The sequence below is a fragment of the Macrosteles quadrilineatus genome, unplaced genomic scaffold (assembly GCF_028750875.1).
Source record: "Macrosteles quadrilineatus isolate MER2022 unplaced genomic scaffold, UCM_ALF_1.0 Scaffold_7__1_contigs__length_78375512, whole genome shotgun sequence".
NCBI classification, from domain to species: Eukaryota; Metazoa; Arthropoda; class Insecta; order Hemiptera; family Cicadellidae; genus Macrosteles; species Macrosteles quadrilineatus.
Window position 1 is genome coordinate 8390433 of NW_026542600.1, and position 24139 is coordinate 8414571.

Consider the following 24139-nt stretch of genomic DNA (forward strand, 5'->3'; position numbering starts at 1 on the left):
ACGTTTGTACGTTGCTTGTTACGTTTCAGGTACTTTCGACCCTGAAGACGGTATCAGATTCTTAACTCCGAAACGTTGGGAAAACTTTCCTTTTACTTATAATGATGGAAAATGTCCGCACTCATCTCTAACATACAAATATTGCTGATTAATAAAAACAAGGTTGCCATAAAACTTTCAGTTATTCTGTCTCATCCCTAAGTAAATATAGTCACTTAACTTTCTTCATATAGTTTTTCAAGTGTCTTTTTTACCCTCCACACAGGTTCGCACCCTGGAGAGGGTAGAGGTTCAGGAGGCCGGGGTCATCATGTTCTCACGTCGCCTGGGACTCATGGTAGGAAGTGGAATGGGCTTTGTTGTCTTCCTATTGCTCATTTGCGTCTTAGGATACATAAAGGTACATTAAGGTGTTTGTAGATTATAAATGTTAAATTATGATAGGCTTTTAGCTGAATACATTCTGGTATAATGTGCTAGTCAAGTAATCCCAAAAGTTGCTGTTTAAATTTGAGAAGAGTCAAAATATATTCATTGCTTCGAAACTGGACTCAGCTGTCCATTATCATTGGGCTTTCAATAAATCATGCTGGAAAAACAGCTGATTTTCGTCAGTAACAAAATTATCATTTAACTCATCCTTCACTCACCTTTGGCTTAAAATACAAATACACACTCAGTTGTGTCATTGTGGTAAACATTTAAACTAATCTATACAATTGACTATTTATAAATACAAGTACTTTTGATTGAATATAATTTCGTGAAGATTGCTTGAGAACAAAATAGATTCCCCAAGATTGTTTCACATTGAAACTAACTTTACTAAGTATATTTTTAATTCCATCAATGGGAAAGTTTTGACATGCATCCGTCTTGAAGTTTTGCCTCGCTCGATTCTTCTAAGTACAAAATCACTCCCCTAAGTACTTCTGAACCTGCAGTACACACACACTTTTTAAATATGAATTTGTAATTAGAATAGTTGAGATCTTTAAAGAAATGAGTAGTTTGCTCACTAGGTAACTAATTTAATCGCCAAGGTGAATGACAAAATAGTCACATGCTATCAAATACATATACAAACTAATTTCTTTTAATAAACTCATGTAGTTTATAATATCCGGCTTTTTCAAGGAGATGTCACCCTTGGTAAAATTTCTAATGTTCTTTGTCTACTGTTGTCTAATGTCTAATGTCTAAGCTTGAGTCAGGTTAAAGTAGATTAAGCTAGGCTAGTTTAGGTTGGATTAGTTAACATTCAATTAATTCGCAAAAGGAAAATTATAATATTACAGACTCAATTTTGGAAATTACCTCAATATTCAAATGCCTTTGGCCATATGGTTTTCAGGTGAAGAAGCAAAGACGGCTGATGAAGCGAGGTGAGCTCCAAGACTTCCTCTCGTCCTGTCAAAACAACCAGGAGAACTACCATGTCTGCAACCCTTGACTATCCGCCCCCCAAGTGGGGGTGTACCTGTATGCCGACATGAACCCGTGACCTTGCCTTATCCTTCCGTACTGAATCTTATGTCCCGTCCAGTCCTATCTTCAGGGTGTGGTGTAAGGTAAACCTCCTGGCTGCTTAAAAGAAGCTCTTGACTCTTCGAACCTTTAAATTCTGGGAACATTCATGCTTCCGAAAAGGAAATCTTTTCAGAAAGTTTATCGAGGTTATTTTTTGTAAAAAAAGGATGATGGCTTCTTTTAACATTGCATTTGCCCGTTCATATAGGTCTAAGGTATGTGCTCGAGATCCAGCAAAATGAGGGGTGACTAGATACAGTACAAGAACTGCACTGATAGTTATAGTGGGCACTAAAACGTGAACCCAAAAAGTTACTACTGTGGATTCATAGTCCGTTCCGTTGCAATACATCCTTCTCAAAACTACAAATATACCACCTCCTTCCCTAACAATTTAAAGGTATTTTCATGGTTGAACTGTCCAACTAACCTGGGATAGTTTATCCCAAAAAATGAAAATAGCAAGAGAGGTTTACCTATAAACTTTGACAATAGCTGTAGCAATGTCTTGATTTTTTAGTTTGTCAAGTTTTTGAAGCCATTCAGAGATTCACTTGAATTTGTTGGCTGAATCATTGGTTTATGGATCAATCGCGCTACTGTTGCCCTAAAAACCGTACGCTGTGTAGGAAATATTTTTTTTCTAACGAATAAATTAAACATAAATCAACATAAATTAAACATAATCCAAAGAGTTCTTTTACAGGCAATACAATGTATCAATATAATAGGAACATAATTTCTGTGCAATTCCTGATCAAGATTAAGAAATGATTGAGAGGAATAACGGAATTTTATCAATAATCAAGAAAACCCTGTTTATTAGAGCCTAAGTAGATTAGTCATATGCATGCGTTTTAAGCCACATAGCAAAATTATACCCGTTTCAAACTACAATAGTACAAATGAGTTCGTTTATGCAGCGCCAACAAACGCAGTTAAAAGTATATTTGTCGTAAACGTCCATCTTCTTGTCGTGCGGGAAACCCCGTGCATAAAAGGACACTAATGTATAGTTCTGTCACATGGCAAAATTACGGACTTCTCTACCAACAATAGGGTTTATTACTGTAATTCTTTCTAACAATAGGCTTACATGCATTGATTCATTTCATCATAATGGTTCGGTTGAAACTAATCTGAAACTATTATTAAATGTTCTGCTTACCGTAAACTACTGTCGTTGGTCTGTTAACACCACGGATGCGTACGACAGACAACTAAATCAGCATGATACTTTGAATAAATTCATTTATATTGTTTTTATGTGAAAAAAAAACACACTCATGCCAACACTACGTGCTAAAGAATTAAACAGATTGCATCCAACAGTAATCAATAAACTTAACTATACTGGCATGCAATCTGTCACACTAGGGAGCGAGCTGGTCTAGGGGTAGAGCACAGGGCTTCGGTACTGAGGTCCCGGGTTCAAATCCAACCAAATCACCAATAGAATTTACATAAGTGCTATTACCGCAACCGCTAGACTTAGCCTGAAGTAATATGGAAAACGACCCTGGGCTCGTGCCTAGCGTTCATGACAAAAAAATAAATAAATCAGCTACACTAAAAATAACCTTGGAAGCTCACAAGTATATTATAACGTTCTAAATAATAAATCTAATCATTGAACTCTGAACAGTGACGAAAAATCCGACAAAAGTCGTCATGGTTTTCTATTTCTATGAACATTGAACAAGAATTGTACGAATCATTTGACAACCATAAAACAAATTTTTCAAAATCTCTGACTGGCTTTTGCTTCTTATTTTTCGTAAATATATTTATATTCGTATGGGTTAAATTTATTCGATTCAAGAGACTGGAGATATTCCAGAAAGCAACTAAATATTTTATAGAAGAACTTCCCGCATTCTCTTTTTGTACTTATAAGTTTCTTCAGTGGAGTTTCTTACTTAACAAAACATAAATACTTGAGAACTAAACAAATGGAGTATTTTGTGTTTAACTAACTTCTAACCTGTTTAATATTTCAGCAGTATATTTTAATTTTCTTAAACATACATATAAGTAACGCACAAGATATTAAAGTTGTAAAATATTGTATCACAAATACAAATTTACACTTAAAACGTCCATTTTGGTGATAATTAGTTATTATGTGTAGCTAAAGTAGTTTAATTAGTTTTAAATCGTCTAGTTTTATCAATTAGTTTTGTTAGTATATAAACATTATGTTACCGTCTTAACAGGAACATAGGTTTGAGTTTTTGTCTGTAAACTATATAAAATAAAGTGCACATTTATTTAATGCTAAAAAACTAAGGATTATCATAACCGGTATTAAACGTTTACATTCGTAGTTTTTGTGTAAAATAACCTTGTATTAAAAGTAGACATCAATCTGTTATTTATAAAATGTATTTTAAACATAACACCAGTATAATGTTTAAGTAGTTTTATGTATCTTTGTTTAGATTTAGATCTAGGTAAACCAAAATTCACGATCAGATGTAAAAGTGTCTCGTGCAGCGCCTGGAAGGCAGGGTGGAATAATGTATGTGCTGAGTCGAGCCCTGACAACCTCCCGATTTTATTCGACCGTTTCAAAAATATTTATCTCTCTGGTAAAAAAGTCATACAAATTGTTATTGAATCCTTTCCAATATTTTTTCATCGTGATAAGGATAGAGTTTGTGTTTTTCAAGACGCTGTATTGAAATTAATTGCAACAAAATTATGTATCAAGTTCAATCATTAACTTAAGTTAACTAAAAATAAATAAATATATTTGATATTTGCATACACAGTGACTGAGAGCAAACAAACTATTTGAGACGAATCTTATAGGGTCCTTATCTATACCATGGTACATCCCCGTTTCATCATCTAATTGTAAACGTTATGGTATCAAAAATGTTTTGATAGATTTTGAAGGCTCAATTGGATATGTGATTGGAATTAATTTAGCTGAATACGTACATTTATACTTACTTGTGTGGTCCATCACAATGCTTTTGGCCCCAGGCCCTTTTCATATTTTTCGTACCACTTTGGCATCATAGTATCATTATTGTGGCAAAAAAATGCCATTGCCTTGGCCTAATCATGCCTCCTATGGGGCACAATCATACCATCACTGTGGCAAAATCATGCCATCACTGTAGCAAAATCATACCATGGCTGTAGCAAAAACATATCATGACTGTGGTACAATCATACCATCACTGTGGCAAAATCATACCATCACTATGGCAAAAATTATACCACCACTATTGCAAAATCATACTACCACTAAGGAAAAAATCACACCATCACTAATACAAAAGCATACCATCAATATGGAAAATCATACCATCACTATGGCAAAATCATACTACCAATATTGCAAAATCATATCACCACTAAGGAAAAAATCACACCATCACTAATACAAAATCATACCATCAATATGGAAAATCATACCATCACTATGGCAAAATCATACCATCAATGTGGCAAAATCATACTATCACTGTGGCAAAATCATACCGTCATTTAGGCAAAATCATACCATTACTGTGGCAAAATCATACCATCACTGTGGCAGAATCATACAATCACTATGGCAAAATCATACCGCCTCTATGCAATATCATACCACCTCAACGGAAAAATCATACTGTGGACTTGTAGCTATGGAAAAATCATAACAACAACATGACATAATCATTCCAACCCCATGAAAAAATCATACCACCACTACATACAGCAAAATTATACCCACAATAGGGCAAAATTATACCACTACTCTGGCAAAATCATATTCCTCATATCCCAATCATACCAGTGTTCAGCCTATTGACTTAACATACCACCTCTATGGTTCTATTATTAACCTAATCTATGACTCAAAATACTCTGCTTTCAGTTAAAACGTGTGTGTACCACTTCCCTTATACCTCTATTGTTTTTTGAATTATGTGCAAGAATATGTGCTGGCTGATAAGTTTTTTAATTTAATAAAAAAAAAACATCAACAAAGGTTTACCTATTTCAAATGTAGTTTTGAGTTTATTAACATAATAAACACTTGACAATAAAATAAGTTTTTAACAATTTTAGCGGAATCACTAAATATAATGATAAAATAAGAGTTCTTTGTTAGTTGTGTGTCAGTTCACTGAAGTAGTATACTTTACACTGATTTAGTAAAATATTAGTATTGTTTATTGATATTAGATATTGGTTGACTATAAGACATTGCGTCAAAGATATTGTTATTGGTGATTAAAAGTTGAATGTTGTTAACTGTTAATCCATGTTTGTTGTTAAAAAAGGGCACAGGAGAAGATAAAACACGATAAAAAACTGAGTTCTGATTATTCAAAACCCTTTTTCCTTTTAAGATTTTTCTAAAATATGGATATATAAAGTAATGAAAGAAAGCATTTCCTTTGTATTTATGACCATGTTATAAGTATGTATGTGGTGTATGGGGTATGTGTATATTTACTTCCCCAAAATTCTTGATACTTAATAGAGTTTTCCCTTCGTTTTGTTATACTTGTATAATGAAACGTTGCTTCACATCATCCATATTTTGTCTAGGTTGTACATTTTGGACCAGTTCCAAGATATTCCTTTATTTTCGCTTTCCCAACGACCAAAAATTCTAACCTAATTTTTTATAGCTTAAAATTGGGAAAACCATTCAAATTGTAATTTATTAATCTACAGACTTCTCTATATCTAAATTACTTGATTGTTTAGGCCTGCTTTGAGGTAGAATAAAACTCGAGATTAACTTAAATAAAAATATATTTAATATATACAACGCCCTTGTGGGCTTAAGACAAAGAATAATTCGGTTAAAATCACAAAACCATAAAAAATATCACAGGGCCCCAGGTTTTTGGGAGGGGGGTAACTCTTCTTCCTGGAAACCTGGGTTGTCGAGTCCCCCAGCGCTGGGGGGCGCAGGAGTAACTACCCCTTCCAGTCTAGAGGGGGTAGTCGCAATTGAGTCCACTTTAGCCTGTAAAAAGATAAACTTTATACTTGTAATAATATATTTACACTTATACTGTTTACTCAAAAGACGGTAAATACATATAAAGGGTAGTAAGTGGTGATCGATTTTGATTGGACACTCCAATCATCATCAGACCCAATAGGAAAATGACGAGAATCTCAAAGGTGTCCCTTATATTATTGGCTACAGTAAATACTGGCCAATAAGTTTCTATAAATACTGGAGTAAAAGTTCACTTAATCAATAATGAGCTTATTTCTATTTTAACCCAGAATTTTGACTCAGTTGTATTTATAGAAACTTATTGGCCGGTATTTCCGGTAGCCAATAGTAAATAAGGGACGCCATTGAGAGATTCTCGTAATTTGACTATTGGGTCTTACCATTTTTTATATGTATTTACCGTATTGTGAAACTAACTGTGTAAATCAAAGCACCTGAACCCCTTTAGTGATTTTTATTAAGTGAATAATTCCTTAATCATCATTTTATTGGGGGTTATTTATTTTACAGAAAGGAAAAATATCTAATAACACATAAAAATAATATTAACACCTAAATATATAGGAATAATATAACAATATAAAAGTAGGTGAATGAATTTTTCATGAATGATCTTGATCATTCGCCTATTGGGTCTAATATTGATTTTACTGTCTAAATAATTAATCCAAATCAAAAAGCACTACCATCTTTCATATATATTAAAAAAAAAAAACAGCACAAGTCTCAATACATATTAGTTTCAAGTGTTATTAGACTTATTTTAAGTTAGTTTCCGCTTTATAAAGTATAATCGAAAAGCTTGCGTTGGGTTTCAAGGCACTGTTGGCAGCCGTTTTAATTTTCAGTTACTTTAGTAGTAGTTTTAAATTGAGATGTTTTCAGTACAAAACGTGTGAAATCCTTAAACTAACTCCTTTAGATTATAAACGGATTTTTTTTTAATAATTATTTTTCAATTGAACCAGGTCCCTTGTAATAGATATTCGTGAATATCAAGATATAAACTATTTATTTGAATTATGAGTATCTAAATAATATTACGGTATATTTAGTTTGATACAAAATAACATTTACTAGCCAATTTTTGTATTGGTGAAAATCACTTTTATTTTACATAGACTACTTTCAATGAAAAGAGATTACTACTTGGTTTGAACTTTAATTGGACTTAGCTTAGTTACAAGCAATTAACATTAACCCTAAAACGGTCGTCTTCAACCTACAAACATACTGTCGTTATAAAAAGACTATAGATGTTAAAATTATTAATTGTCTATCAATGTATGAATTTGATTTACTAATTTGACTACATTTTTCCGATCCTCTCACCAACAATTTTGGCTATCATTGACATTATAGTTTGACCAATCAACTTGGATAATGACCAATACAATTAATATCGCAGCAAATTTAAAGTAAACCAAATCCTGGTTATTTTATTTTATTGCGTTGAGCAGTTAAAATTAATAAAAAATTTACCAGGAAAAAGAACTTAATCGTTTTATACACAATTCCAAACTACTTATTTACAAATTATTTACTATTAGCATTTGGAACGACGTTACCATAACTTCGGAAACATAAAAGAGGTAGTTTGAACTTTGAATTCAGCAGATTTTCAATGTTGAAGAGAATGTTTTGTCGTCACCTTTCTAAGGGCTTCTGCCCTCTTGGCCGCACGGGTTTCGGGCTCCACCCCCTTGGCTGCAGGGTTCGTCCCTGATGTAACGGCAAGCTCTGCTCTAAGACGATCCTTTCTATGTTCCGTGTACATCCATCTAACAATAAAAATTAACTCATTTAACTTGGTTGTAATATTTACCTTTGTGATGAAGATCAAGAGGGAATTGACAGAATTAATTTGAAAATGCAAATCAAGGGATACAACAATATTATGAAGATTTTTTACCAAGATAAAAATGAGAATCACAATATCTTGACATTTTTATTTTTACAGTTGTTTAAAAAATTTCCTCAAAGAACATGATGGTGATTTATTCTTATGGACCTACCCGAAAATTATGATTGCAATTTTGCTGATACACTTGCCGAAAAGTGTGCTGATGGGCTTGCCCAGGAAATTCTTTTTGATAGTTCCCTGCAGATCTTACATGGATTTGTTGATTAAAAAAAGTTTAATTGCATTTATGATTGAATCTTTGCTGGTACACTTGCTCAATGGGATTATGACTGAATGACTGATGGACTTACTCGGAAATGAGGATTATCAAAATGTTACTTATGAACTTATGGAAAAACCTGAAGAAAATGATCATATGTTTGCTTACATACTTAAAATAAAATTATATCCAAACGTTTGCTGTTGAACCTACTAAAATTGATGAAGATTAAAAGTTTGCTCAAGGACTTGCCTAAAAATATTGGTGAACAAATTTGTTCGATGAACTTACCCAAAAATGATAACGGCGGGGAAGGTGAGAGCTCCTCCAAGTAGGAAGAAGGCCCCAGGCATCGTGTTCATGGTGGCAGCATACACTGCGGAGTACATGGGTCCATAGACCAGAGGCATGAGGGCTTCACAGACACCGAACAGAGAATTTACCTTGCCTGAACATAGGTTAAAGTTATTTCTTCTCTAGGTCCACCACATGTTTCACATTTTCTTGGAGAGCATGACAATCATTCACATGTTGATACTAGAGAAGACATCCTAGTGTAACCCTTTAAAAGGTTAAAAGGGGTGTCCATACTTTTGCCCAACCCTGAATACATTTGAAGCTCGATAACAAGCCACCCTTGATAACAAGTGCTATCTTCAAATCCCCTAGAGTTTATTTTACCCCTCATCACATGTTGTTGCAAACCTCGACAAGTCAACCTTGATAACAAGTTGTATAATAATCCCCATGAGAGTATTGTTATCAAGGTTCAACTATACGTTACAGAATGTCATTCTCTTTGGATAGTCACACAAATCAGCTGGTGTACGTTATGAAAATTTCTTCTTAATCGGAAATAATAAAAATGTTGCTGTGCTTGTTTAGGGTTATTTTTATTATCAAATTTGTCAAATTTGTTTTTTTCATACTAAGCTAATAAAATTTTTACAAAACATACTTTATTACCTTCCCTGTAGCAGCAAACCTAAGTATTTATTGCAGTTAATTTTATTTCAACAGGGAATACATCTGAACATTTTAAGGGAACATTTTACTAAAAATCCCGTCAGACAAATACATTTTCATTATTAGTCTGCAGGTTTGCTGCAGCAGGGATGGTTACCATTAATAAAGATATTGCAAATCTGAAAAATAAGGAGTTTAATTCGCAACTGAAAAGGAAAAGTACTATAGTATATCAATAAAAACATGGAGCAAAGGGATTCCTTCTCTAACCACTCGTGGGTAATGGCACAAGTTGAGGGGAACTGACAAACTTCGTCGGAGTCGCGCATAACTTGTTCCCATCTTTCTCTGCATTTTATACTTTTAGGTTTCATAGTTTATGGATGAGATTTGGAAAACACCACTTAACTGAGTGTTGTGTTTCGTGACGGAGCAAATTGCAGCTGTAAATGTTTTTCGACCTATAACATTGGAATTGTCCTTAAACTGGATGAAATTTTGAATTTATTAGGTAATTAGAGTACTTATTTATTATTGGTTTGTTTTTGAAAATATATAATATGCAAACAATGTAAATACTGGTAAATATGTATTACTTTCGCCATGGTATTAATTAATTCACTTAAACTATCCTCTTTTAGTGGTGGGAATTATAAAATATTACAGAGAAATATTTTTAGTCCAAGAGACTTACTTCATGGTACCTCATAGACACGTAAAACTGACCCTTAAGTCCTAGACCACTAGATAACACCATTATCACACTGAAAAAAGCTACGATGTTTAAAGATATGTACAAAGTCATTCTATAAACATATCGATACAAAAATGACTCAATAGGGATGATTCTATCAGAACCCCTAAATAAGCTGTAACGTAGTATAGAGTTTGTCCGGACACATAAACCAATAAAATTGTTTTACGTAAATTTTTTTTATGGACAATTGGTTGGATTGTTCAAGGTTAATTATTAAACTGATTGGTAAAACGGGATTTAAATAATACAAGCATAACGGACATGCATACTCTTTAACAACATTTATGGGTTTTAAAGAATGCTATCTAAGTAATGTTACCACTTGGTGAACCTGGTCAATTTTCATCCAAAGGAATACAAATATACTTTTGGAATATAATTTTATTAGGACGAACTATTTCGATGAACTAGTTTGCAACCAATTAAAATTGTCATCAATGGACTTAAGATTTAACTTATTCATTTTAAATGTTGTTTCATATTAAAAGGTCAAACGTTTGCAAACGTAACATACAAACAGAGTTTTGCTGCTTGGTTAAAAAGTTTGAGTCTACAAAGAGAAGAGGTTTCCTTGTTGTAGCTAAATTGAAACATTTAAGTCGTGGTTTGCGTTAAACAAGTTGGGTTCACTGTTTCAACACCAAATTTATAATCTGAAGGTTTAACTGATTTGGTCTGAATTAGCAGTAACAGTTTTTACCGAATTAAGACTAACTGAATGGGTATATATTTACAGACGATTTGTCATAGATGTATTTAAGAGATATTTCCTTTTCATAGGCTACAATCAGACCCTGTTTCTTTATCATTCCTATACATAGTGTTGTTGTTTGTTGGGGTTTATTTTTGTTAGTTCCATAGTTTATTGACTTTTATGTTGTCGTTGCAGTCCTCCTACTGTTATTATTCCTCAATAATTTATTAGCTGTAAGTATTATTTTTCATAAATGTTTGAGAGCATCTAATCGACCATGCTTATATTTAAGGGTGTAAAACAATAACTATCTTAAACCTATGTTTTACTTATTGCAAAATAAATGCCCATGGATTCAACTAAAATAATTTATCACTCAAATATATCTATACATCACCTAAAGTAAATAAAAGTACGTATAATAAGACTCTTGATACATATTGTAAATATATGTTTCAAGATTGTTATTAAACGTATTTGTTTACTTTATGTAAATTTAATAACTTGCATAATGCTGATCAATATGTTATTTATCAATAAAAACGCGAAAATTTAATATTTGTAAGTTTGACTTGGCTAACACAACATATACTTACAATCACACTGAATGAGCTATTGAGTTAAAACAATATTACAACTAAAACAATTTCTTCTTACCTAGCTCTTCAGGAGGCACCAGCTTCGACACTATGGACCTCATGGCGATGAAGGACGTGCCATTGACTATTTCCACAAGAGGAGCTGAGAAGAAAACAGAACATCAGTTATACAACAGGCATAAAACGTGTATAAACCTTGAAGACTTCACGATCTCATACAGCGAAGGAACAATGCGATCCGAATGAGGAAGTAAGAACAAAACGGGAATTACCGACCAATTGGCATAGCGACCTACCTCAAGAAGTAGCAAAAGGAAGATGAAGGGGCCTTGAAAGGAGTAATTACTGTTCTATTTAGAGCCTAGTATTGTCAAGTGATGAGTCAAGGTTGAAGGTTGTCTCTACGTCGAGTAGGCCACTATGTAGTTGATAAAGGCAGCTAAATTTTCTGAGGTTATCAACGCATTTTTTGCATACCTAGATACTATTTAGTGGCCGAAAAGTTTTGAAATAAATGTTGTCAAGCATGAACAGGCGGAAATACTATAGAATGTTCGTGTTAAATAAATAAACAGCGTAAACTCGAAATAAAAGTGCATTTTCAACAGAAAACTGTATTTACGTTAAAAATGTTTAAAAAACTACAACAGACACTTAAAGGGTTTTTCGATAACATTCACTACAATCAAAAGTGCAGCATCCACTTTTAGCCCATATACTGGTACTACCACTTCCCTTTTCTGTCCTTCTACAGAAACATTCACAAATCTATGATAAATAATTATTATTGATTGCAGAATCTGACTGGAGACTCATCTTCTAAACTGACATGTTCAGCTTGTTTGGTCCGTTCAGCAATCGTCTTATATTTAGGTTCAGAACCTTTTTGGCTATTTCCTGACACCCAGCCTCTTTTTGGGCTAAAAACACGTTTGTAGAAGATTTATCTAGTTAAAGAGTTTTACACGGAACAATATTTTGGACTAAAATAATTGTCATATTATTTACTTCAGGGTATTACTTTTTCGCAACATACAAAACATGTAGCATGTAAATAAACCAGGAATATACTCAGAATCCATTCAAATTTAAAAGGAAAGTACACTATACTTTGCAAGGTGGAACAGACTACCCACCGCAAATACAACTGTAATTTATGTTACTCAAATGCAAATGTTTTGGAAAGTAAGGAAACATAATCAAGCAAGAGAAAACTGAAGTGCGTGATAATTTGTGAAGAATCTTCTCGTAATGAAGTACACCTTACAGGAGGGAAATGGTGACAATTATTTGTAGTTAAGTTAGTTAAGTTAACAAATTGGAAAGCATTTGACTTCAGGGTGGATAAAGTGTATGTTCAATCCTTTGTTTAAAACAATTTTCAGTATAGGTGGTTTTGATTTATGTTCTTTGAGTGATCATTGTGACATTGTAGTATAAATAAAGAAATAGTATAAGCTACTCTTGTATGCTCATTCCGTGATAAATTACTCACCTAAGTATATTTGGAAGTCTGTGGTGGCGTAGGCGTAGACAAATCCGGCTAGGATTTTACTCATGCAACTCATAACACCAATCAGAGCGTCATCGATTTTCAGCATGTGGCTGAACACACCAACCGAGACTAGAGTACCTAAAAGAACAGAAGAGCTTCATGACAAAACTACAGGGTCCAGAAAAAAGTGCTTACAGAAATGCTTCAAAGACGGAAGAGGGAAACAAAAGGAGAGCGACTTAGCTATGTGAACAACTCCTTAAAACGAATCGTTCTGTTTGGACTTGCATATTGTGTCAATAATGAAAGTGAATTATTATTGTGATTCTAATCGTATTAATCTATTAACTTCAAAAACCTTAAACAGAGCAACATATTGAAAAGTTACATACCTTTGTTTACAACTTTATATTTTCTTCACAAACAGGTTATGTTTTGTTTGGTTAGGTTAAATTATGAGTATTGAAAAAATCCTTTTTATCAAGGTAATACTTTTGAACATGAAAAAAACTAGCAAGGATAGGAATTATTAGGGTTAATCCCACACACTTTACTTAATTAAAGATTTTTGAGTTTACTGTTTAAGAATCAAAATAATAACTTTAATTCAATTATTGTAGCATGTAGCAAACTGAAATAGGAGAGCAATTCGTTTACAGGAGTCGTTAACTTCGTCTTAACTAAGTAGTAATTTCCTTCCCATTCTCTTCTCCGAAACCCCTCTTTGAGCGCATATTTTCTGAATTCCATAGTTCCAAATAGTTTTGATATTATAGTTATTATACTATTATACTATTGCTTGTTCATTTGGATTTTTTTCATGGGGTATTTGTCTGTTCGTGGTACAATAACAGACAATCAGAACAATTAGCAGATATGCTAGATTAACTATTAGTACCTTGAAATGTTCTAGGTGCAACATTAATTTTATTGTACACCTTTTTAAATAAATACATATTAATAAATAATATATTCACTTAGCATTTACTTTTCTGCAACAAGGTCTTTATTTTTCTGTTCTTGCCAGTTTTCAAAAGTGTTTCTACTAATTTTCTTCAATAATTGTAAAATGACTATAGGATGCACCCTATAATCATAGTTAAAATAGTGAGAGCAACAGTAAAATTACTGTGTCATGATGTGGAAACCACAATAAAACAATAATCATATCGACTCCGTACTCACCGATCAGGTTAGTCATCATACTGTACGTTGAGAATATGCTGTAGTCAACTTCGTTCCAGTTGAACCTGTACCTTGTAAATAGGTACATGACAGTCATCTCGCCTGAAACAAAAAATAGAAAGTTGTAATTATTGTAAAAAAGTAAGCCTTTATTTAAGTGGTTGGTTATGTTTTAGGATATTGGAAAAAACTGATATTTTGCACAACCAGCATAACCAATCATATGTTTTTGATATATGACAGTTATTACTTTCTCTCCCTATACATAGTATATGGAGAAAGTATTGTTTTCGTCAAAATTTTTGAGTTTGAGTTTTGAGTGGATATATCCGTTTTGGGCCCCCTAAACCCAAAAAGTGGGTTTCGAAGTGATGTCTGCGTGTTTGTGTGTGTGTGGATGTGTACAACAGACCACACCTGTATTCCGATTTTAATGGAATTTTGTATGCAGTTATACAAATTAATTTATCCATGATAGCTCCAGGAGTTTCTTTCATTTTTTCTAAATTTTTATTTTGAATGGTGATTTTCCCATTAAACCCAAAAAATAACGGATTTTCTCGAAAATGAACATAACAATTTTGATAAAAAATTTAGTATGTTATAGTCCTTTAGATTCTGAATAAAATGGTACAAATTCAAATTCCGTAAAAGTTGCGGCTCAAAAGTTATTGTAGGTTATGTTATTTTCCCATACAAACCCCATAAAATGAAAAAAAATGGATTTTGGGAAAAACCCGGTTTTGATTAAAATTAATGTGTTATGGTCCTTATAATTACAATCAAAATAATGCAACCCCCCACTGCTGTAACAAAATTACGGTTCAAAAGTTATTGCAACTTTTGTGATTTTCCCTACAAAATTATCATACTTACTCCCACCGCTTACCCATGATAAAGGTTGTTGACAAGCGTATGGGAGAAAGTATGTGTCAGATTGCTGATAACGTTTATTTTTAATCATAATGATATTTATAAAGAAAATTGAGAAATTGAAGTATGAAGGATTCTAAAGACCTTAAGACTCGATGTGGTGTCACTTGGGTCCATCTTGTACAGACATATCCATTGTATTCGTCTTCTCTTTATTTCTTTTATTCTCTGTTTTCTCTCAGTATTTTAGTTATTATTTCACTACTGTGTTATCTGTGTGGTCTTTCTTTTGTGACGCAACTTTGGTTGCGTTTGTTAACTAATTTGGTTTTGTTTTAGATTATTTTTTTAACTGAGATCGTGATTATATTTCAGAAACGTCGCAAAAAGGTGTTTTATTAATCCTAATAAAAATGTCCCTAATTAATCAAATGTCCCTAATATTCAAAGAGCTCACCATCATCAAATAAAACCCTAAAAATAACAGGTCATTTAGCATGTAGCCTTTCTATATGTGGACAGATACCTATTTTCTTCAGTCCTTACTTCTCTACTTGACACCCAAATTTATTCCTACTGATTTCTGGGATGTAGCGGATCATCAATTATTTTCTAGTAACACTAAACAGGACTTCTTGGCGGTATGAAGCCTGAAGCTGTTTTAGTTTGTAGTTGCAAGTTCTTGCTTTGGGTTCTGTATATATTAACAGCAAAGTATATAATCTTGGCAATCTACAGAATGACTTAAGTCTATACATTTCCTTAAGATTTTAGGCAAACTAATAAATAAAGATATTATTTGTGCACTAAAACTATTTCCTTTACAATATTGATATATTTTGTATATAATGTTAGGTTAGGTTAGCTTAGGTTGCTTGGTTTGGATTAGGCGTGTGGAAATGTATATTGCATATGTTCAGAAAATAAACTATTCCATTCAATTATATTCTATTTTATTAGATTAGTCAACGCCAAAAGTCTAGAAAGTCTTTCAACAGCGTATTGTATACTTTACCAGAAGTGCCAACGGGTATTTCAAAGAAAGACTAGGCAAAGTATATAATTACCAAAATTGTTTACCTTTCCTGACTCATTCTATGCAATTTATATATTACCTAGGCATTCTATAGATTACCTTATTATATGCCGGTGAGATATGATATACTACAGTAAAACCACTTAGTAATACTCCTAAACTTCTTACCATCCCAATTAAAATTTTTCCTGGGGTTGTGCATCGGTTTAAAAGTGAAGTTTAAAGTCAAGCCTTTTTGTCTGGGTTTCTTACATGACTTTAAAGCTTGAAATTATCTACTCATAAAGTTTCTTATTGCATACCAATCTTACGTGCCTGTTTAGTAAATTATATTCAATGTTCATATTTAATGAATGAATCTTTTAATTCTGTTTAGATTCATAGAACACGACCAAAATATATGTTTGAATAAAATATTAGCCCAAAATAATTTATTTTAAACCATGATTCGTCTCATTTTTATTTACCAGCTATTATCAACCCAAGCTGTCTTTAACTCCTTCAAAACACATACGAAACTTACACTCATTCACAAAGGTAATGTCATAGAAAAGAGCAAATTGTGTAGGGTCCAACATTAATTGCAAAAATGTTTAAAACAAAATATTAGGAAGTAGGCTATATCACAAGTAGTGTCAAAATTTCCATACTAATCTTCCAGATACTGAAATGAAATGAAATGAAATGAAATGAAACGATATTTATTCGTTATTTATATATTTATTTATATATTTATTCTATAACTTCGTCTATAGACATTATATAAATGCATGAGACACAGTCAAATTATATAAATACATGCTGGTAGAGGCACAAGTCAAGTTCAGGCAACTAATAGTATTAGAAAACAATTAGTGTTCAAGGATACCTAAACTTACACATCATGCAAATAAATAATGGTACAAAAGCAGATGACCATAGACAGGCTGAAAATACATGCAAGGCTGGAATTAGATAATCATATGTGGTTATGTCATTGGTTGTAAAGCAAAAAACTCATCAATCTTATACAGGGAGTTTCTGACAAGCCATTCATAAATTGCATTCTTAAAACTATTGTATGGGAGTTGAATTATTCTTGGCGATAGTTTGTTCCACAACTTTCTACCCATAATAATATGGCTTCTTTTAATCTTTTCCAGTCTTGTAAAAGGAATGTCAAGGTTTTCTCTTTTCCTAGTGTCAAAGCAATGAAAATCACCCCTTAGAGCAAAGGTTTCATGCAACTTAAAACTAGATAACAATACATTATAAATATAAAGGTTTATCACAGTCAAAGCATTAAAGTTAATAAATAATGGTTTACAATGTTCATTCATCTTTGTTGGATCTTTGTTGAATATAGTTCTAATAATCTCTTTTTGGGCAACAAGAACATCATTGATATGGTAACTATTTCCCCAAAGGATTATCCCGTAGCTTAGAATTGACTGTCCTTATCTCTAGTTTTATAAAGTATAATCCAAAACCCCTGCATTGACCTCAAGCATGACTGGACACTGCTTTAATTTAAACTGAGTTATTACTTTACTCGTGGCTTTAAATTGAGTTTAAATATAGCAAGTTTAGCTTTAAATCAACTTCTCTCGGTGTCTGAAACAAGTTTAAAGCAAATATGCCAATAACAGCTTATGCCAATTTTCTAAATTAATTTACTTTTTACTTGTTTATTTACTCAAGAATTATTTTAGTGAATTCCCCACATAGGGAATAAGCTATTACCGTAATACTCATGGTAAGACCTGGACCCGGGACCGATTTACTTTTTCGTTTTGGGGCCCATAGAGGCGAAAAACACCATCCGTTCAAATTCATATTTATAGTGTGTGTCCGTTGTCCGTTAGCACGATAACTCGAGCAAAAATGACTTCGATGAAATTTGGTATAAACGTGTAAACCCACATTTATTCGAACGAGTTCACGAACCAGCATGATCGGACTATGGGAACGGGGGTTTATGGGGGTTTTATGGGGTAAAAATAGGGGTTTCCCATTTTTAACCCTAAAACACAAAATTTCACATTGTATTTCCAAACAAATTTGGAGAGCTTAAAAAACAAATAATCTAGTATATTGAAGCGTTATTGTGTGCCTAGTGGTTACGGAGAAAATTCCAAAAAATCCTATGTTATCCTTATGGAGAATAAGTCATCTGTAGTTTGCTTGTTTGTGAACATATTTTGTTCGAATTTTGAAAATAAATTTATTTCTTACTAAACTATTAACATAAAAAACACTTTTAACCCCCCCCCCCCCCTGTTGCAACAAACCTAAGTACTCGTTAAACTAACTCTATTAAAATAGGGAATAAATGTGATATTTTAAAGGAGGCATTTTAGTGTAAATCCAATCTGGCTAATGAAAAACCGCTTAGTCTGCTGGTTTGCTGCGGCGGGGGTATTTTAACTTAATTGTGTTTCATACAGAATATTTGCGCATGATCAACAACACTGTTTGAATGTGGAAGAGGTAAAAAAGCGAAACAATAAATATTATGGAAGTATGTTGAAAGGAAATTAACCGTCTGATGTTGACATGAATCAAGTAACGCACGCAAATTTACCGTATTATGACATTGGGAGGTTCAGGTCCACAATCGTGAGGTTTATAAGGACATGAAGTTGAAAATAAATAATTATAATTATTTTTAGGTCGTTGAAAAGATTATTTGTTACAAGGCCAATTCTGTCAACAACAAAATACTATCACGATAAGTACATACACAATACCAAACTAATAACATACATTAATAACATTAACTTACACATTAACATTAACACATTGACATTAACTAATAACATTAATAATAGACTAAACACACAAACTAGTTTTTGTAGTAAAAAGAAAAAAAAAACAAAATTGGTGAGGATTTCTCGATATAATAACATCCAAACAGATGCAATTATTATTGTTACACAGTAACCTGCCAAGAAATAACAGCTGATACTAATGAGCAAAACCTAACTTGATGTTTAGGCCTAACTATTAGGCCTAAAATACCGGGAAATAACGGCTTATAAAGTTTACATAATCTATAGTATAATAAACATGATGGACGAGAAGATCAACTACACTAATAATGAATTAAAATGACAGGGATGGGTTTTTTTTATTTGCTTTTCTCTATCTTCCTTAGATATATCCATATTAGAAATGAAGACTGCTCTATAAGACTCTGATAATTTTCTCAGAAAAGTTAACATATTTCGCTGTATTTTTTACGATTGGAAAACAGCTAAAATTATCATACAAAACCACAAAAGTATTTTAATAATATTACTCAATAATAAGTTTAATATTGTTTTGCATAAATTATGCATTACCATACCATTAAATGGTACATTATTATCTTTGAATTTAATTACAAATTATATAACTGAATACCGAGTGGTTAATTAATTGCAGACTGAAGAATCAAAATGTTGATGGTTCAGGTTTGAAATCAAATCAATAGTGTTTTGATGATTCTTTAACTGTAACCCAGCTGTGTTTGATCATTTGGTCTTGGCCAAGAAAACAGCTGATCTTACAAACGAAGCTACACAATATCCTCTGTCCATTCTACACTCACGCTGGAAATAAGCTTACGTTTTTGTTTTAAAGTGTGTATTGATTGGTGTGTATAAACAATCCTTGACAATTATGTGGAATAATTCACACCTGGATGTGAAAAATATATACTGAAAATATCTTTTAAAGATAATCTAACTAGAAAACCACCCAATCTAAATTAGTAGAAGACGCAATAGTTGGTCATGTATAAATATATATAACTATAGCTTTTAGTAGAACTAGGAACATTTGTTCAAGAAAGAGTATAAACTTGAGACACCTAATTAGACATCGATCCCGGAAAAGAATCCAACACGATTGAACACCTCTGAAAAATATGCACTAATTAGTTTGTATAGTACAACACAATAATCCAGTTAAGTGGGCCTTTAGAAGAAACTTTTGTTTTTAAGTATTTATCCAGTTAATACCCTTTTGGAGACATCGACCCCGGAAAAGATTCTTCATTGAATCACAGAAGATCATTCCTGGGCCTAAACGATGACACGTTTAGATTGTCTAGCGAATTTCCCTATAGGGAACTAGCTATTACCGTAGGGGACATGGTAACACCTAGACCCGGGATGGTTTTAATTTTTCATTTTGATATCCCTAGAGGCCAAAACACTATTCGTTAATATGTTTTTATTTGTAACCGTGAACTCGATAATTCAAGTAATGTTTGTTCCATTTTGATGAAATTATGCTCGAAGGCGTAGGACCTATAAACTTGCATAAGTTCACGAACTGTCATGACCGGGTCATAGGGTGCTATGAGTTTTTGAAAATCTTCTTTAAAAAAATTGCATTTTCACATTTATACACTTTTGTTTCAAGAACATTTATTGATCCAGTTTGAAGACACTTAACTAGTCATTGACCCCGGAAAAGATTCTTCATTGACTCCATGACACGGACGACTATTCCCCGGCCTTGTCGTTGAGGCAGTCGCAGACGCAGGCGAGTCGCTCCATTGGACGTCCAGGGACTCCGCCCGAGAAGAACGGTCTGTCATGACTAGAGGAAGGGAGAGAGTCAGAGCAACCGGTAAAACATCCTCCAGGGATTAAGATTGAAACCTTTGAAGTCAGTGTGGCAAAATGATGGACGCTTGATAAAAAAATTCAAAATTTCTAAGAAAGAAAATGTGAAAAAATGAAGTTTTATTAGAATTTACCACATAAACAAACACGATCGGTTGTAAATTGATGTAGAATGTTAGTTATCATAATTATTCCGTTTATTAAGATAAAAAATATAGAATATGCCTAATTTGCTAGCTTATTGGAGTTCAAATTTAGTTGCTAAGTGAGTTGTTGTCGATAAATTTCAGTATTTTTACACATAAATTAAGAACAAAAATATAAATTTATATTGGTAAAAATAAGCTCATTCACTACTTAAATTAGCCAATGAACCTTTTGTTATAATTGAGAAGTGAAAACTAAACTTATTTTATTTTAAAATTAAATTTAGTAGATTGTTTGTTTAGATAATGAGTAAATCTCGTGAAATTAAAAGCTTGAAAAAAAAGACACGAATGTTAGAGCAGAAACGGTACCGCATCATAAACAAACAAATTACGTCACTGGCTCGAAAGTAAACATGTATTTATTAGTATTTATATGATACTGACAAAAAAGTCTAAAACCAGATGTTACGGCTATTAGTATATAGATTCGGACCAGTGACATAATTTTGTTTATGTTTATGATCCATACCGTTTATGTTTTAATATTCGCGAAAATATATTATTTCGTTACCCAAATTCACAATAATAGCTTTCTATAGACTACAATATGTTTCGTCTGTACTTAATGTAAATGTTGTAGAACGAGGGAACGCACAAAAGCTTAGAACTTAGAAAAGGAAAAAATTGGTCAAATACATTTTGTTTTGAAAACATAAATTTTACTATGGATGGCCTCTAGTTCGTAACGATTATGTAAAGTCTACGCCACACTACATTATTTTGACGAACTTCCCACACAAGGATTTAGTCCAGAAAACAGCTGTTTGCCACCAGTTTAATCAAATGGGGTTTCATTACGTACTACTGTACTGTAAAGAGTTTTACCGGACACCAATCAGCTGATTATACTCTATTTGGGTGGCAAAGAGTGGTTATAAACAAAAACATACCCTCTCTTAGAGGTAATGACTAGTGATTTTTAGTCCTTTAGTTGGTGGTAATCTATAAGGATTTGTACAGATTTAGTAGTATGGCGTAAACTATCGTACGTAACTCGTCAAAATTGTGTGTACCGGACTCGTATTGTAATAAACACAGTACTGTAAACCATTATTTCTAAATTTCTTGGAATTCGTTGATTGTAATTAATTTTCTGATTACTATAAAATTGTGTTAAATTCTCTAGCCACAGTTCAAACACCAGAACGGAGCAAATGTACTAATCGTCCACCAGAAAATCAAATGTTGACTGACCAATGACCTGCTTGTTCTGTACCCACTGGTTTTGTAGTGGTTTGCCTTCCTTTGAATTAGAGCAGTTGATTTAAAACTCGTTTCACATTAAATACGTTCGTAAAATTGATTACTTCTATGTTTAGTATCATTTTCAAATCAGCTGACATTTATAACGTAGTTAAAACGAGTATCTTTAGAAGGCTGGTTAAAATAGTAAGAATGTGAAAAATGATTAAATACTTATCGGATAAATTAATTGGCACTCGAAAAAACCAAAAGCAAGTAAACAACATGCCACGTTCTGTTTAAACCTAATGTTATTATTTTGAACATTGGAATTCTTCTTGTAAGGTACAAGGTTATAAGATAACTTCAAAATTTTGATCATAGATAACCTTCTGCTTTGGAGATAAGTTGATCATGTAAACAAACATGTGTTTTTCTCAAACTTTTGACTGTAGGTCAGTAAAAGGTCAGTGGAATCTCTTATCGTTCCTAACGTTCAAGGCATATATTTTGTTTGTGTACGTAATTGATGATATTTGTTAGTATGTTTTTGAAATTCTAATTTAAGTGGAAGCAGAAATTATAACACAATTTTAGTCCACGGAGAAAAAAATTCTATGTGCATTTAGAAAAGATTACTCGCTCGCATATATCTTTTAAAATTTAAATAGTTTTCTTTAATTTTACTGGAATGTATTAAAAATAACTATCTATAAACTATACAGATAGTATGATATAATTTTAGGTACATTGTGAGACTTTGATAATTCGGCCTCTACCGGTCACTCATCTAAAATCAATGACGGGGTTTACTTTGAAAAAGTGTGATATTAAAATTCCCCGGTTTCGAATTTAGGGAACAAGCTATTACCGTAGTGGCATGGAAAGATTCGGGACAGATTTTTCTTTTTATATTGATATCCCCAGAAGAGGCCAAACATGCTATTAGTTTGGATTTTTGTAAATGAATAATAAGCCAAATTTAATCAAAATCGGAGTAATATTGCTTGGTTTATAGTGTTTACGTGTGTTTGTCCGTGAACACTATACCTCGAGAAAATTCGGTCCGATTTTGAAAAAGCTTGGCAGAAATTTGTGGAGTTGTGAACCAGATGAACTGGGTCATAGGAACAGAGTTTTATGAGGTTAAAACATTTTCAATAATTGTTTTTTCCCAAAATGTTACCCTTGAAACATCGATATTTTATATTTTCATTGCAACCATCGTGTATAGCTTAATAAAACAAACAATTTTATACATTTAAGCGTTATTATAGGATTAAAGTTAACGGAGATAATTAAAAAAAAAAACATTTAAAATTCCCATGTTTTCTCATGGAAAAAAGTAAACTGTTCTAATTTACCTGTGGATACATTATGACCAAATTTGGCAATTTTTTTAAATTTCATTGTATACTATTCATTCATTCTGTACTTCATTCTATAATACATATGAATTTCATTCTATACTATTTGTGAACATTTTACAAAACATACTTTTTTGCATCATCGTGTCAGCAAACCCAAGTACTTGATAAATCTAATGCCATTTAAAAGTGAAATAATTATGATTCGTGTATAGAAATACTTACAAATTCAATTACGTACAAATCCATTTAGTCTGTAGGTTTGCGATGGAGGTATTCTGAAAAGTGGAGAGAGTTTAAAGAACATAAATCTATAAGTTTCAAGTTCTGCAGTAGTTTGCGTGCCTCTTGTCGACGGTGGAGAAGGAATAGCGTGAGGCATTAAACAGCACGCGCAGAGTTGCAAGATGTGAGGTGTCCGGGCCTTCCGGCCCCCCTCCACCGCTTATATTTTTACCTTAGCTCGATTAAATCTGCATTTAACACCCCCCAAAGTAGTTATGAAAGGAGAGGAATTCGTGGATAGTTAACATGAATTTGAAAATTC

At 32.7% G+C, this 24139-nt stretch overlaps 2 protein-coding genes across 2 annotated transcripts in view; one reads left to right on the forward strand and one right to left on the reverse strand.

Moving 5' to 3' along the window:
• Positions 1–1791, forward strand: part of LOC128998540 (protein artichoke-like) — a 31996-nt gene extending 30205 nt beyond the window's left edge. Inside the window, exons 5-6 of the mRNA XM_054424716.1 lie at positions 266–400; positions 1355–1791. Coding sequence (XP_054280691.1) covers positions 266–400; positions 1355–1453 — 234 coding nt within the window. The 3' untranslated portion in view covers positions 1454–1791. The remainder of the gene's footprint in view (positions 1–265; positions 401–1354) is intronic.
• Positions 1792–6276: 4485 nt separating this feature from the next.
• LOC128998709 (solute carrier family 46 member 3) overlaps positions 6277–24139 on the reverse strand; it is a 60163-nt gene continuing 42300 nt past the window's right edge. Inside the window, exons 2-7 of the mRNA XM_054424961.1 lie at positions 14331–14432; positions 13146–13283; positions 11709–11792; positions 8926–9082; positions 8163–8292; positions 6277–6511 (exon numbers count right to left, since the gene is read on the reverse strand). Of these exons, the coding sequence (XP_054280936.1) occupies positions 6371–6511; positions 8163–8292; positions 8926–9082; positions 11709–11792; positions 13146–13283; positions 14331–14432 (752 nt within the window). The 3' untranslated portion in view covers positions 6277–6370. The remainder of the gene's footprint in view (positions 6512–8162; positions 8293–8925; positions 9083–11708; positions 11793–13145; positions 13284–14330; positions 14433–24139) is intronic.